Source organism: Rattus rattus, chromosome 14 (genome assembly GCF_011064425.1).
Source record: "Rattus rattus isolate New Zealand chromosome 14, Rrattus_CSIRO_v1, whole genome shotgun sequence".
Taxonomy (NCBI): Eukaryota; Metazoa; Chordata; class Mammalia; order Rodentia; family Muridae; genus Rattus; species Rattus rattus.
In genome coordinates, this window is record NC_046167.1 from 1,573,472 (window position 1) to 1,587,379 (window position 13,908).

At 39.5% G+C, this 13,908-nt stretch overlaps 1 protein-coding gene across 10 annotated transcripts in view; it reads left to right on the plus strand.

The window, feature by feature from the left end:
• Abi1 (abl interactor 1) overlaps positions 1–13,908 on the plus strand; it is a 78,581-nt gene that overhangs the window by 26,223 nt on the left and 38,450 nt on the right. For all 10 annotated transcript variants that reach the window (XM_032884383.1, XM_032884384.1, XM_032884378.1 and 7 more), the window contains exon 2: positions 6,180–6,347. In XM_032884383.1, the coding sequence (XP_032740274.1) occupies positions 6,180–6,347 (168 nt within the window). The remainder of the gene's footprint in view (positions 1–6,179; positions 6,348–13,908) is intronic.

Genomic DNA, 13,908 nt, shown 5'->3' on the forward strand with positions numbered 1-13,908 from the left:
GCTTCAGGAAATCACTCCTTCATGTGTTTGTCTCAGCAAAACACCATCCAACACCTCTGACTTTCCAAAGAAACCAGAAGTTTGTACTACAAAAGGTTTCATAGGAAAATGTCCTGATCCACCTCTACATCTTAGTCAAACATGCCCTCTAGTGAGGAATGTGCATTCCCAAGGCTTCTAAAGTGCTGCTCTGTTTCCTGTATAACCAGCATAATAATGTGATTTTATTCTCACTAGCTGCCGTCTCCACAAGCTCAGCACAAGACTTGGGAAGGGACCAGAGCCCTGCAGTGGTCCTTGGGCCTTGTCTGTCACTCTTTAACTTAGTGATAGCTCTTTGTCCATAACACATCACACGCAGATCTGTGAGGGCGAACCTTGCCTATGCAGCTCCTCAGCAGCTCTGGTGGGTGACCTCTCCGACTCAGCCACAGACTGATTCCAGGCTTGAGGCTGGTAACTAATTTCGTGCTTTCTTGTTAGGTTTGCTAATGAGAGTGCTGAGATTTTTCTGATGTACTTGCCTTTGTGGGTGAATTAGTGGATTTCCCCCCATAGCTTTTATAATATTTGTTTGCCTTTTTCTTTTTTTGAAATAAAGTTGTAACCCTAGTTGGCTTGGAGCTCATAGAGAACCATCAGCTTCTGCCTCCCAAGCTCTGGGATTAAAGGCTTGCTCCACCATGCCTAGCCCTTGCTTTGTATTTCTGACACTTGAAAGTGAAAGTGGCAGAGGCAGGTTCTTTTTGCTTATGTCTGTGCTTGCTTAGATGCAAATGATGTGTGTGTATATAAAGATAAAGAGACGGAGGATATGTTTTATGCAAGTGTGGGGGAAGGCAATGGAGAGAGAAGGGACAAAGAGGGAAGAGAGTAAGAACAAGAGAGCAAGAGAGTGAGGAGGGGGCAAGCAGCCCCTTTTATAGTGACAGGCATACCTGGCTGTTGCCAGGCAACTGTGGGGCAGAGCATACCTGACTGTTATGTGTTTTATGAGGTGTCATATTATTGCCTTGCTTATTTTATGTTCTTTGGTTTTGGTTATGACCTGCATTTCTTGCTTTGTAGATTCTTTTGGCTTAAAGTCCAACAATATATCACCAATGATCATAAAATAGAAAATGGCAAACAGGGTATATCAATAAGTTAAAAATTATGTACTGTAAATGTTGATTTAATAAATGGGTGAGATAAACGATAGGTGACAGGGAGAGGGGAAAATGGAGGCAAGTAAGATTTAGAGAATAAAGAGGGATAGAAATGTTTGTTATGAAGAAGAAAAATGAGCAAATTAGAAACAAAACACCCAAAGTCTAGAGTTATAACCTTGTATCTGTTTGTTGAGCATACAGCAAGTCCATCAATTGAGTCCCCAGAAGAACATGAATGAATGAATGAATGAATGAATGAATAAAAAAATCGAGACTTCTCAGTAATATGGATAAGCTTGAATATAAGAGGAATAGAATATAACAACAATAAGATAAAGTCTGCATACGCTAGAAAAAAAGAGAAAGCAAAAAGGAAACACACTAGGTCAGAAGGAAAAGAAAGGAAAAGTCAGAGTGTCCCCTGCTTGCCAGGGAGTCCTGTTCTGGAAACAGTGAGGAGGAAGTGAGCTGAGCAGGCAGTAGGCTCACACTCCTGTCCCCTGACTCCTGACTGTGGGGCAGTTTGACCATTTATCTGCTTACATTTCTGCTGCCTCCGTGTCTTTGCAGTCATTTGATGGACTGTCTCAAGCTCAGCCAAACCCTTTCCTATGTTGCTTTTCTGTCAGGTATTTGTTAGAGCATCGAGGACAGTAACCAGTAGCTGTTTTTGGTCACAAGAGACAGACAGCTGTAGCATGGCAGACTGAGGCATGCTTTTGCTGCTGTCTTTACTCCTAAGTTCTCTGTGTCTGAGAGAGATAGGCAGATGTACCATATTGGCAGACTGTACTATGGGTTTTTACTGTTTATGTTTACTCAAGCTCAGACTATGTGCTGCGTAATCTTCTCCCCTTTATGGTTGCCAAACACAGTGGGTTAGACTTAGCCTAAAGAGGGATTTGTGTGAGCAATGCTGTCTGCCATTTGTAGGTTCTTCTGTTAGATGCAGTAAGAGTTATTATGCAGGGACTTGTGGGCCCCAACCTGACTTTACCCTCTTGTTCTGTGTCCAGTTCTCTTCCCAATGCTGACGGTAGTCCCGCCCCTCGGACTCATCTCCAGATAAAGTGGCAAATCTATAGTGCACAGCTCCCCCATTAGATTGTCTTTTGTAATCCTATTTCTGTAGCTGGATGCTTTAGCTTCTCAAGTTGACTAGATTTCCATCCTCCATCTTGGATCTTCACTGCCTCCTCAATCAACACCATTAATGTTAAGTGAAATTATATAATAAATACCTTATTCTGATAAATTTCAGTGGTCTGCTTCTTGCTTTAAAATCTTGATCTTAATACACTCTCCTTGTTGGTAAATATTTACATAATGTTTGAGTAACATGGTTGGAAAAATGAATTTTTTTGTTACCTGTCAATTGTTTCTTTACATTCGTTCTAGTTTTTTTCCAGCTATAAATAAAGCTGATATGAATATTCTTGGCATCCACCCTTGCTTTTCTTCTGGGCAGTTTCCTAGAAGTGAAGAACACCGTAGATTTTAAGCAGTTGTGATATTTTCTGGTTGCACCGTCCAGCAGTCTGTCAAGTGTTTTGCAATCAAATTCTTTTTAAGAAATAAAATTATATGAGGCATGGATTAGTTAACAGCAGAGAAATAAGTGGAAGGAAAACCAGTATCTTAGACTAAATATGATTTTTTTTATATGAACAATACATAAATATGTAACAAATGTCAGCTTTTTTTGAGGAGTTCAAGAGGGACATGAAAAGGGATTGTCCTTCTAGGCAAAAGATTTTATCAGTACAGCTGTGCAGCAGAGGCCTTAGTGTTACCATAGTGAGCAGTGGTATGCTCCCTAAGACTTCTCAGGGTTACAGAGGGCTTGCGTGTTGCCCATGCTGTGTGACTGAAGAAGGGGAATGGGATTTGCATAGCTTAGGTCACGTGACCGGGCACTGTTTCCCTGGGCTGGGGAGTGTGAGATCTGACTACTGCATGACCTGTGCATTCTGATAACTGCTAGGCTGCTTCTTCACACCCAGTGTGAGTGCACACTGGTGGATGGTGGGCATGTTGCCTTGTTTACAGCCCTTTTTGTTTAGGACTTGCCTTGTCTAACAGTGAATTACATTCTGCTGTTTCTTTTTTACATGGGAGGCCTCACTCTGTTGACTGGGTTGGAGCTCACTATGATCCCAGGGTGGCCTTGAACTTAATTATCTGTTTCAAATGTACTTGTTTTTTCTGAAACAGTGTTTCTGCAGTTTGTGTCTTGAGCCTTTTAAAGTACAAATGCATTGTGATGCTGATGTTAAAGGGATTACTTGGGCTGTAACTATGATAAAACTTAAAGTTTCAGAATCATGTTATCTGTCTATTAGCAATGCCAGGGAGATAGAAACTGATTACAAAGGCTTAAAAATGTTTCCTAAATGCAGTTAAATATGAAGATATGTGTAAGTGTAGTGGTGGTCAATTATTCTGTGTGGCTTTCCAGTTATAGAACAGAGTATGCCACAAATCCCATTCCTGTCCCCAGGCCTCCTTTGTGAGGCAGGTTCTCCAGTGTTGGTCAGGCTGTCCTCAGACTTGCTAGTCATTTCCTGCCTTCCAGATGCTTACTTACATTGTAATAGCTGCACTGTCACTCCTGGCTTGAGGATGTTTTCCTTCTCTTTATGGAAGGCAGGTATTGACATAATAAAAGGGAGACTGATTTACCTGTAGGTAAAGAAAGAGTAAGGAAGAGGAAAGAAATGAAACAAGTGTGTAGATGGGGATGGTGGTGATTTTTCCCTGGACAAGGAGGAAGGAGGGAGATAGAAGGATGAAGAAGGAAGATTGGGATTGCTTATAGCCAGCAGTGTTTACTTAGGCAGTGAAAGAGATCTTTTAAATTTTTTTTCACTCGTTCACTCTGAAGATGCCATGAGTGGGCAGAAAAGGACTTAAGGAAATCATTAACTTCTTTCAAGGTTTCTACTCCAGCTATCAGTTCCAATTTAATAAGTTTGATGTCTGCAGGTAGATGAGGAAGGAGGCAGAAGAGAGTTGGTCATGGTTGAGATGATCATAGAGTTCAGTTATCTAAGGAATTTCCTGTATGGTTTAAGTGTATTCACTATGTTGCTAATTTTAAGTACAGCCGTTTTAAACAGTTAGCTTTTCTTTTAAAGCTGTGTATATTTGATTCCCTTTAAGTAGCCTTCATCTGTTGTGTGACAGGGATGACAAATGGGCTTCACATGGTGTGTCAGATCCCAGAGCCATGCATTAACAGAGCGCTGCCATGCTTATGCTGGTCTTAGTTCTGTGGACACTTTCTTATTGTGTAGTAGTCTGTGACCCATTTTGTGTGCTCCTGGGACATATTAAGGTCAGTTGGTGATTAAAAGGATCTAAGGTTGGACTGGAGAGATGGCTCAGTGGTTAAGATCCAGAGATCCTGAGTTCAATTCCCAGCAAACATGTGATGGCTCACAACCATCTGTCATGGGGATCCGATGCCCTCTTCTGGTGTTTGAAGACAGTGACAATGTATCCACATACATGAAATAAATAAATAAATCTTTAAAAAAAAAAAAAAGGATCTAAGGTAGCTACAAACTTAAAATAATCGGCAGCAGGAATTGTATGCAAATTTGCTGTTCAAATTTATAGTTTATATGAATGGAAAATGGTGACTTGAAATGCATTTTCTGGTAACAAAATCACCTGCTCTACTTCAAAAAGCATGGCCTCTTTTAGAAAATCAATTGTTATTTCATGCATATACATGTACATATATACATAATAAATATTCCTTAAAAGAACCTGTTAAGTCTGTATGTCCGTATAATGTTACTTCTATGAATGTCCTCAGGGCTGACATTTCAAATTGAACAATCAGTTGTGATACTCTTTCCTTACTTAAAAATTTAAACTGGAAGCTCTGTAAAATATTGTCTTTGATTAATTATGATATTGTTGTGTTAGACTGCATTTTACTTTATTGCATGGGGATGAAAAGGTTCTTAAGTGTTTATGAGTAGAATTGTTTTTGTTAACATCTCATTGACTGTATGTAATTATGTGATTTTATAATAAAACTGGAAAATAACATACAAGTATTTGGTGGTGGTGGGGAGAAGTAGATGTTAGCCCAGTGCTGACATTTCCTCCCACTCCTATGATGGGAAAAATGTGTGTGATTTGTATGTTGAAAATTAAAAACAAACAGGCAGATAAAATTCTAGAATATAATGACTGAAAATAATTATCTAATTCAAATTAAAGTCTACTTGGCTTTGTAAACAATATTTTTTAATTGTTTTTTAACTGTAGAAAACCCTACATTTCTCCCTCCAGTTCTGAGGTTTGATTCTAAAACCTAGGTACTTGCACATTCTAGACAAGTGCTCTACCACTGAACAAGATTCAGAGTTTTTTTTTTTTTTCTTTCTTTTTCTTTTTTTTTTGGAGCTGAAGATTCAGAGTTTTAATACAAAACAACTTTGCTTTTAATAGTGTGGATGGCTGCTTCTATTCAACATTGTTCTTGTATTTCTAGCTACTAAGAGAGCGAGAGAAAGAATCAAGACAGAAGACGATTTCAGAACACAGATTGCATAATTGTTTAAACTTTTAGTAATCAATAAGTAGTGGCTAAAGTAAATAGATGACTTTAGAAATAGTGCAGGATCACAAGACCAATGTTTTAAAAAGTCTGCTATCTGTAACCTTGTCCAGAATCCCAAGATCATCAGATTAATTCCAAACTTTTTTTAAAATTACTTACTGTCATTACTGTGTGTGTGTACTTTGTGCATAGGTTTGAGGGTGCCAGTGCCACAGAGTGCTTGGGGACGTCAGAGGACAGCTGTGGAGCTGTTTTTCTCCTTTCACCTTTAAGGGGGTTCTGGGAATTAAATTCATGTCACCAGGCTTGTACAGCAAGCACTTTCCCATGGAGCCATCTTGCCAAATCAATTTGAGCTTTTTAAATGGGGGGAACATGATTCTGTAGTTGTGTAGAATGTGTGTTTAATGAGAATTAGCTAAGCATTGGTTCTTTTGTTTTTATTTCAGGCTACAGACAAGAGGAAAGCTCTAGAAGAGACCAAAGCATATACAACTCAATCTCTAGCTAGTGTTGCTTATCAAATAAATGCATTGGCCAACAATGTGCTCCAGCTGCTGGATATCCAGGCCTCTCAGCTGCGGAGGATGGAGTCGTCCATCAATCACATCTCACAGGTACCAGCTTGTAAAGGCTTCTGGCTTCATTTTTAGTCAGTAGCAGCTTGTATCTTAAGTATAGTCATGCATTGCTTAATGAGGAGGGCACACACCTGCTAAGAGTGTCACTAGGAGATTTTACTGTGACAGAGAGAGCACCTATGTCAGTCTTCATGGTTCATAAGTCTATTCACTATCCCCTATGGATAGTTGATGTTGTCAAGAGTGGGAAATACAAGGTGCATGAGGCTATTGTTGTTGCAGAAAAGCACAGTTTTAAAAATAATTTAAAAAAGTATTAGGGCTGGAGCGATGGCTCAGTGATTAAGAGCACTAGCTGCGGGGTTGGGGATTTAGCCCAGTGGGAGAGCGCTTGCCCAGGAAGCCAAAGGCCCGGGGTTCGGCCCCCAGGTCCAGAAAAAAAAAAAAAAAAAAAAAAAAGCACTAGCTGCTCTTCAAGAGGACCCCAGTTCAATTTCCCAGTACACACATGGTGGTTTTCTAGTTCCCAGAGATCTAATACCCACACAATAGACATACGTGCAGGCAGTACACATAAGATTAAAAAAATAATTTAAAAATGTTCTAAAAAATAGAAGTAATGTACTCTAATACAGTGGTAACAAGTATTGTGACTATATAGACAAATACGACTCTGTACCACATGAGTTCCTGGTGCCCATGGAAGTTAAAAGAGGGCATTGGATTCCCCAGGAGTGGAGTTACAGATGGCTATGAGCAGTCTTCGATTCCTGGGAATCAAACCTGGCTCCTCTGTTTCTTCTTAAGCTTTATTTTGAGTTAGCCTTGGTAGCTTGTCCGGGCTGGCCTTACGCTCATCATTGCTGTGCTTTAGCCTCTGAGTAGCTGGGGTGACCGTATGTCCCACCATGCCAGACTGTTGACTTTTGTTGAGGTAAAATAAATTACATATAATTTAAGCTTATAATAGTATCTTGCAGATTTTCACACATTCCCAAGAGATCATAAACATAAAGAAAGGAACTTGTGCTTTTTGTAAACCTTCCCTTCCCATTCCCTATTCTCAGGCTTTTTGCCATTATAGAGTAGTTTATATTTTGTGGAATTTCTGTGAATGCTGTCATGCACCTATCCCTTACCCCTTCATTCTGGTTCAGCTTTTTCACATAACGTATTTTACTTGAGATTTGCCCATATTGTTCCATATAAAAGAGTAACTGCTTTTTATTGCTGAGTGGTTTCCATTGTTAAGCGTTTGTGTATCTGTTGTTGAAAATAGGTTGTTTTCATAATTTTGCCAATTATGTATTAAACTTATACAAATGTTTATATACATATCCTTCCATAGTCAAATGCTTTTTTTAATTTTTAAAAATTATGTTTTTATTTATTTATTTGCGCGTGGGTCCATATGTGTCCCAGTCTGGAGGTCAGAGGCTTGCTATCAGGAATGGTTCCCTCCAGCCTTGTGGGTCCTTGGGTGTGGTCAGGTGTCAGGCTTGGTAGCAAGTGCCATTATGTGCTTTAACATTCTCATTGCTCCTGCTTTTCTTTCTTTAGGGCAGATACATTTGTGTGAAATGAATAGTTTACATGGTAGATGTCTGTTTATAAGAAATTGTCGTTGTTTTCTACTGTACAGTTTCAGTTTGTGGAACAAGATCATAGATTTTGTTACTTTTTATGCATCTGTGGAAGGAAACATGGTTTTGTTTCTGTTTTAAATCTAGTAAGATGAACTATATTGGTTTTGCATTATTGAATACCGTCCTGGACTACAGAATGAGTTCTGGGCTAACCTAAGTAAGTTACCTAGATCTGTTCTTAGAATTTAGAAATATAAGGGGTTGGAGCATTATAGCTAGGGTTGTAGTTCAATAAGAGATGGTTTGTCTAACATTTAAGGCCCTGGGTTTGTTCTTCTGTATTGAAAACAAACATACAAACAACCAGAATGAATATATTTGAGTATGCATGTATTACATATGCACGCTTACTTTGGCTTGTGGCTAAACGTTTCCTTGTGTGTTCTCTGTTTTGTTTAAAAACCATCATCTCATCTTTGAGATCTCATCTTTGAGAGCACTATGCAGCTGGTCTGTCATTCTTGGATGGCATGAGTCAAGAGTGCACTCATTGCTGTCTGCAGTGTTCCCAGAATATTTACAGCTTCTCAACCTGAAGATTTCATTGAAAACACACTATCCTTTCTTTCTTGGTGTAATTGCTTCCATGATCTCTTAAGCATGAGGTTTTAGTTATAAATGAACTTAGTGTTTGAACACAGCTTGCTATGATCACAGTTTTGGAGCTCAGAGATCTGCCATGCTTTTTCCTGGGCTATAGCAAACCACATGGGTTGGGTTGCATCCTTTTTGGATGTTCTAGGGCAGAATCTCTTGCCTTGCCCCTTTTCAACTTCTAGTGGCCTTCTGTGTGGGCCCCACCCCGCTCCCCATCTCCCTTCTGCCTTCCATCTCTGATGGTTTGTTTGTTTGATGGTTTGATGCAGAGTCTTTCTTTGAGACATTAGCTGCCCTGATGCAAGGTAGGAAACCCAAACCCATTCTGGTCTTGAACTCAAAGTAGTCCTCCTGACTCAGTCTTCCTAGTGTTGAGATTATCCTTCCTCTTTTTAGCAGTAGCCAGCTGAGTCACACTGTGGCTCTGATCAATGCTGACCTTTTGCCCTACTAGCCACTTATAAAGGGTCCCTGAGGTTTCATTTGGCCTACTCGAATACCACTCTAATCATCTTTCTGCCTCACAGGCCTCTTCATTGCAGCTGTAAAACTGTTTACCCGCCTGTTGTTGAAATGTAAATTTACAAAAAGATGCTGGCTGGCATGTTGTCTTACACTTTTGAGCCTTGCACTTGGGAAGCATAGGCAAGAAGATCTCTGATCAAGGCCAGCCTAGTGAGTTCCAGGATGGTCAGGGCTACATAGAGAGACCCTGTCTCAAAAGAAAAAGAAGTTGCTGGTTCATGTTTGATGTTTTTTAAATTGAGAAAGGGTCTCACTCTGTAATACAGGCCGCCCTTGGACACGGGTCCTGTTTGGTCCTATCCCTTTCCCTGTCTTTTTAGATCTCTGTCTTTCCTCCCCTCTTCCCTCCTCCCTCCACTTTCCTCCCCCTTCCCCTTCCCTTTCCCCTTCCCCTCCCTTCTCTTCCTTCTTCTTCTCTCCTCCTTCTCCTTCTTGTCCCTCCCCTCTTGTCCTCTCTTGTCCTTTACATTTTAAAAAAAATTAATAAATATGGTTGGGTGTGATGGCATATACCTTTAATCTCAGGAATCAGGTAGAAACAGGAGGTTTGAGTTCAAGACCAGCCTGCTCTACACAAGGAGCTCCAGGGCAGCCAGGACTACACAATGAGACTCTGTCTTTAAAAAAAAATAAATAAAATAAAAAAATTACACAATAAAATTTAAAAAGCAAATCTCATTAACAGACATGGTATAAGTCAGTACTTGGCATTATGTACAGTTGTTAAGGTTGGTTGGAAACACAACAAAGTGACACCTTGCTGATTCTGACGTTCTGGTGTCAGCTGTGTTAAATACTGGCCGCTGGGAAGTAAAGTGGGCAAGGCCCCTAGGAGTGCTTGCTTTGATTGTGCCCCGAGTACATGTGTACTGTAGGCATGTTGCTGTCATCGAGGGCCTCAGTTCTGTTTTGGAAGTTCACTTTGTAAATTGTACTAAATGGCCTTAATGTGTAAAAACAGTAGGGACAAAATGTTAAACTTACGAACAGATTAAAGAAAATTAATTATCCAGGGACCTAGTTTTGCCACTGGAAAGGCTGTTTGAGATCAGATATATAGTGCAGTAACTTTCATACTGCATCATAAATACCAGGCATAAACACTTGTCTTCTAAAACATCGAACAAATGTGGTACCAGTTTTACTAATTAATAGCAAGTATAATTTGTTAGAGTACAGAATTGCTGTATAACCAAGGAAGAAGAGAAGGAAAGCCTTTCTACAAATGTATTCCCTTTAAAAAGAAAGTGTTCTCTTTTCCTCAAATCCAGTAGCTAATTCCAAGTGAAACAGTGTTGTAAGGCTATGCCATCAGTTCTAAATGAGATAATGGTGCCATTTGTGCTCATAAGTTTAAATTTCACTTATTTAAATGTACATTAGTTATGTATGGGAAATATTTTTCTAGTCTTATTTATAAATATGGTAAATGACAAAGATGAAAATTTAAAGATTGGCAGATAAATATAGTCATAGTTCACTAAATATGAGATGAGATGTATTTACTTAAGAACCCTCAACATTTTAGAAATCCCCACATATATACTTAATATACATACCTTTTAGTCACTGGACCTAAGAAGCAAATAAATGTAATATCACAATTACATTTTTGTTAGGTTTTTAGTGACATATCAGTGTGATCTGAGTAGTTAGAACAGTACTTGGCAAATACACATCCTCTTATGGTTTGATGAAAATGTGCTTCTCAACTTTTTTTTAATCAAATGGCACATTACACTTGCAAGACAAATGCAGAGAGCTCTTAAGTCACGCTTATGAATGTTTGACTGAATATTTTCTTTCTGTAACAGAAGTGTAGAGCTTAGATTTGTTTCCTTCAGGCCTTTTAAGCAAAACTTGGTTAAGGTTAATTGTGGGACAGGCATCTCTTTTGATCAGCTTATGTAGTCCTTGAACCATTCACCATTAGAGTACTGCGTTTCCTGTTGGGATCAGCACTGTTCAGTTAACACTCTGCTTGGACCCAGTATAGCCATTGCCTTCCTCATCATTGTGCAGTTTTCAGGAATACTAAAGGTGTATAGCATAGAAACTCTATTTGGACCTGAACACGTGGCTTTTACTGTTGCTTTTAGGGCTGAAAGGATTTTCATGACTTTTCTGTTCCCCATTTCATACCTCTGAGGAAATTTCATTACTGCTCCTCTTCTCTTTAAACCTCAGTTTTACCACTCTAGAGGTGGTGGGGCCTGGGAAAATGGATCCAATATATGATGTGGACCGAAGTCTCATGCACTAACCAACTTTATTCAATGCATCAGACAGTTTGTACCTGAGGGTTAAGAGTAGCCCCAGGATTAAAGTGTCTAATCACAAGGATAAAGCTGCATGTGGTAAAACAACAAGCAACAATAAATAATAATCTGAAGTAAATTCACTCCTCTGGGAGTGGTATGAAACATTAATCCAAGAACAACTCCATGTTTTTGAAGAAACTGAAGTTACAAGGCTCTTTTCTTGGTTTCTTGGAGGTTTTTCAAAAGCACTCAGAAATCTCACATGACTAGATTCTTGGACCATGTGTCTTTTTTTTTTTTTTTAAATGAATTATTTATTTTATGTATGTGAGTACACTAGCTGTCTTCAGATACACCAGAAGAGGGCATCAGATCCCATTACTGATGGTTGTGAGCCACCATGTGGTTGCTGGGAATGGAACTCAGGATCTCTGGAAGAGCAGTCAGTGCTCTAAACCACTGAGCCATCTCTCTATCCCATTCATGTGTCTTTTTTAAAGCCATGGTGGGGATGGAATTGAACCCATTCTTTAGGTCTGCTATGCTAAAGTTCTCTGTCACTGAGCTGCAGCTCCAGTCTTTGACTTTTCAGATATGATCTCCCTGCCTGGCTGTGGCTGCCCCTAGATCTTGCCACTTCTGCTTCATTCTGCCTGCCTGAGTAGGCATGTGCTACTATACAGATTCAGTAGGCTTTCTTCCTTCTCTTCCTGCTGCTCCTTCACCTACCCTCCTCCTTGTCCCTTTTCTCCATCCCTTATGTCCTCCCTTTTCTCCCCCTTCTCCTTAATCCTCCTGTCTTTTCCTGTTCCCCCTCCTAGCTCCTCTCTTTCCTTTTTCCTTATCCCTCAGCCCTTCCTTCACTCCTGTGCTCTTCCTTGCTTCTTTCTGTGGTGCTATGTTATTTTTTGAGGGAGAATCTCACCATGCACTCAGGCTGGCCTAGAACTTGGTCTGTAGCTCAGGATGACCTCAAGTTCATTGCAGTCATCCTGCCTCCCCTTCCAGTGCTAGGATTACATTGTATATGCCATTACAACCTTCTTTTAAAATTTTCTCTTTTTCAGACTGTTTAATTTGAATCAGTGTGTGTGTGGGGGAGGGGGGAGTTAATATAGCTACTATCATTAGACTTCATTCCACAAATCCCTCCCCCAAATTATAAAATGTTACACCTCATTGTATCCCTAGTCTTGCTTTCTAGAGTGCTTATATCTAGTACATAAAAATGCCAAGGTAATTTACACAGATGAATAACTATGAATTAATTTACAACAGACTCATTATAAAGCTTGGTGTGGTAGCAAACACCTTTAATTCCAGCTCTCAGGAGCCTGAGGCCGGAGGATCTCTTGAGTTCCAGGTTAGCCAGGGCTGCATAGGAAGACCCTGTCTCAAAACACAAATAGTCAAATAAGAAAACAAATAGCACCTGGCCCCATTGCATATGCAGAGGCTAGGTAATTTAAGATTATGTACTATTAAAAATGGCATTATGAAAAAAACCATCAGAAACACATTGTATGCATACATGAAATTTTCAAGAAATAATTGGAAAATATTTTTAAAAAAATGGCATTATGTTACCAAACAAATTTCACCTTAGAATCTGTTATTACTTGTACTATACTAGACAGACAGACAGACTGACTGACTTTCTCTCTCTCTCTCTCTCTCTCTCTCTCTCTCTCTCTCTCTCTCTCTCTCTCTCTCTCTTCTTCTGGTAGGGGCAGTGCTAGAGTTCAGACTGAAGGCCTTCAGGCCTTACACATGGCAGATGAGCACTTATTACCTTAGCTCACCCACAGCCCTCTTCTAACTTCACAGTCCCAGTGAAGTCTCTGAGTGCAGGGCCAAGTTTGGTCTAGAACCCAAGATTCTCCTTGTTTCTGCAGGGATTACAGACATGCTCCATCATCTAGGTGGTTCTAAGTGTTCTGCCTTTAATTTGTATTCTTTCAGTCAACTTTTTGAATATATTTTATTTAGTGTGTGAGATGTTCCAGAGATTACTTAACTGTCTTCTAAGAGGATACTGTGCTGTCATGTGATGACTGTTTCCACCTGGAGATGAGGCTAGTATATTTCTGGATATATGTGTATATATGTGTGTATATGATTTTTTAATTTCTTCTGGGGTGTTTTCTTTTCTTTTCTTCTTCTTTTTCGGAGCTGGGAACCGAACCCAGGGCTTTGCGCTTGCTAGGCAAGCGCGCTACCACTGAGCTAAATCCCCAATCCCGGTGCTATCTTTTCTAAATATACCATTCTTTTTAGGAAACTTTGCTCAGTTTTACTTTCTGGTTATGTCTATTATGTTTTTTCTCCTTTGTAAGTTTCCATAGCTGTTTTTTAAAAGTTATTTTATTGATTAGTTTTTATTCTGCATGAAAGTTTCTTGTTTATAGTAATAAACAAGGAGTACCTTTATTCCTTGTAAATTTTCTTTTTTTCAGATTCTGTTTTCTAATTTGCTTTAGGTCCCCTCAATCCTTAGGGAATCTGGTAATTTTTTTTTTTTTAAAGAATTTAAAGAATTGGGGTTGGGGATTTAGCTCAGTGGTAGCG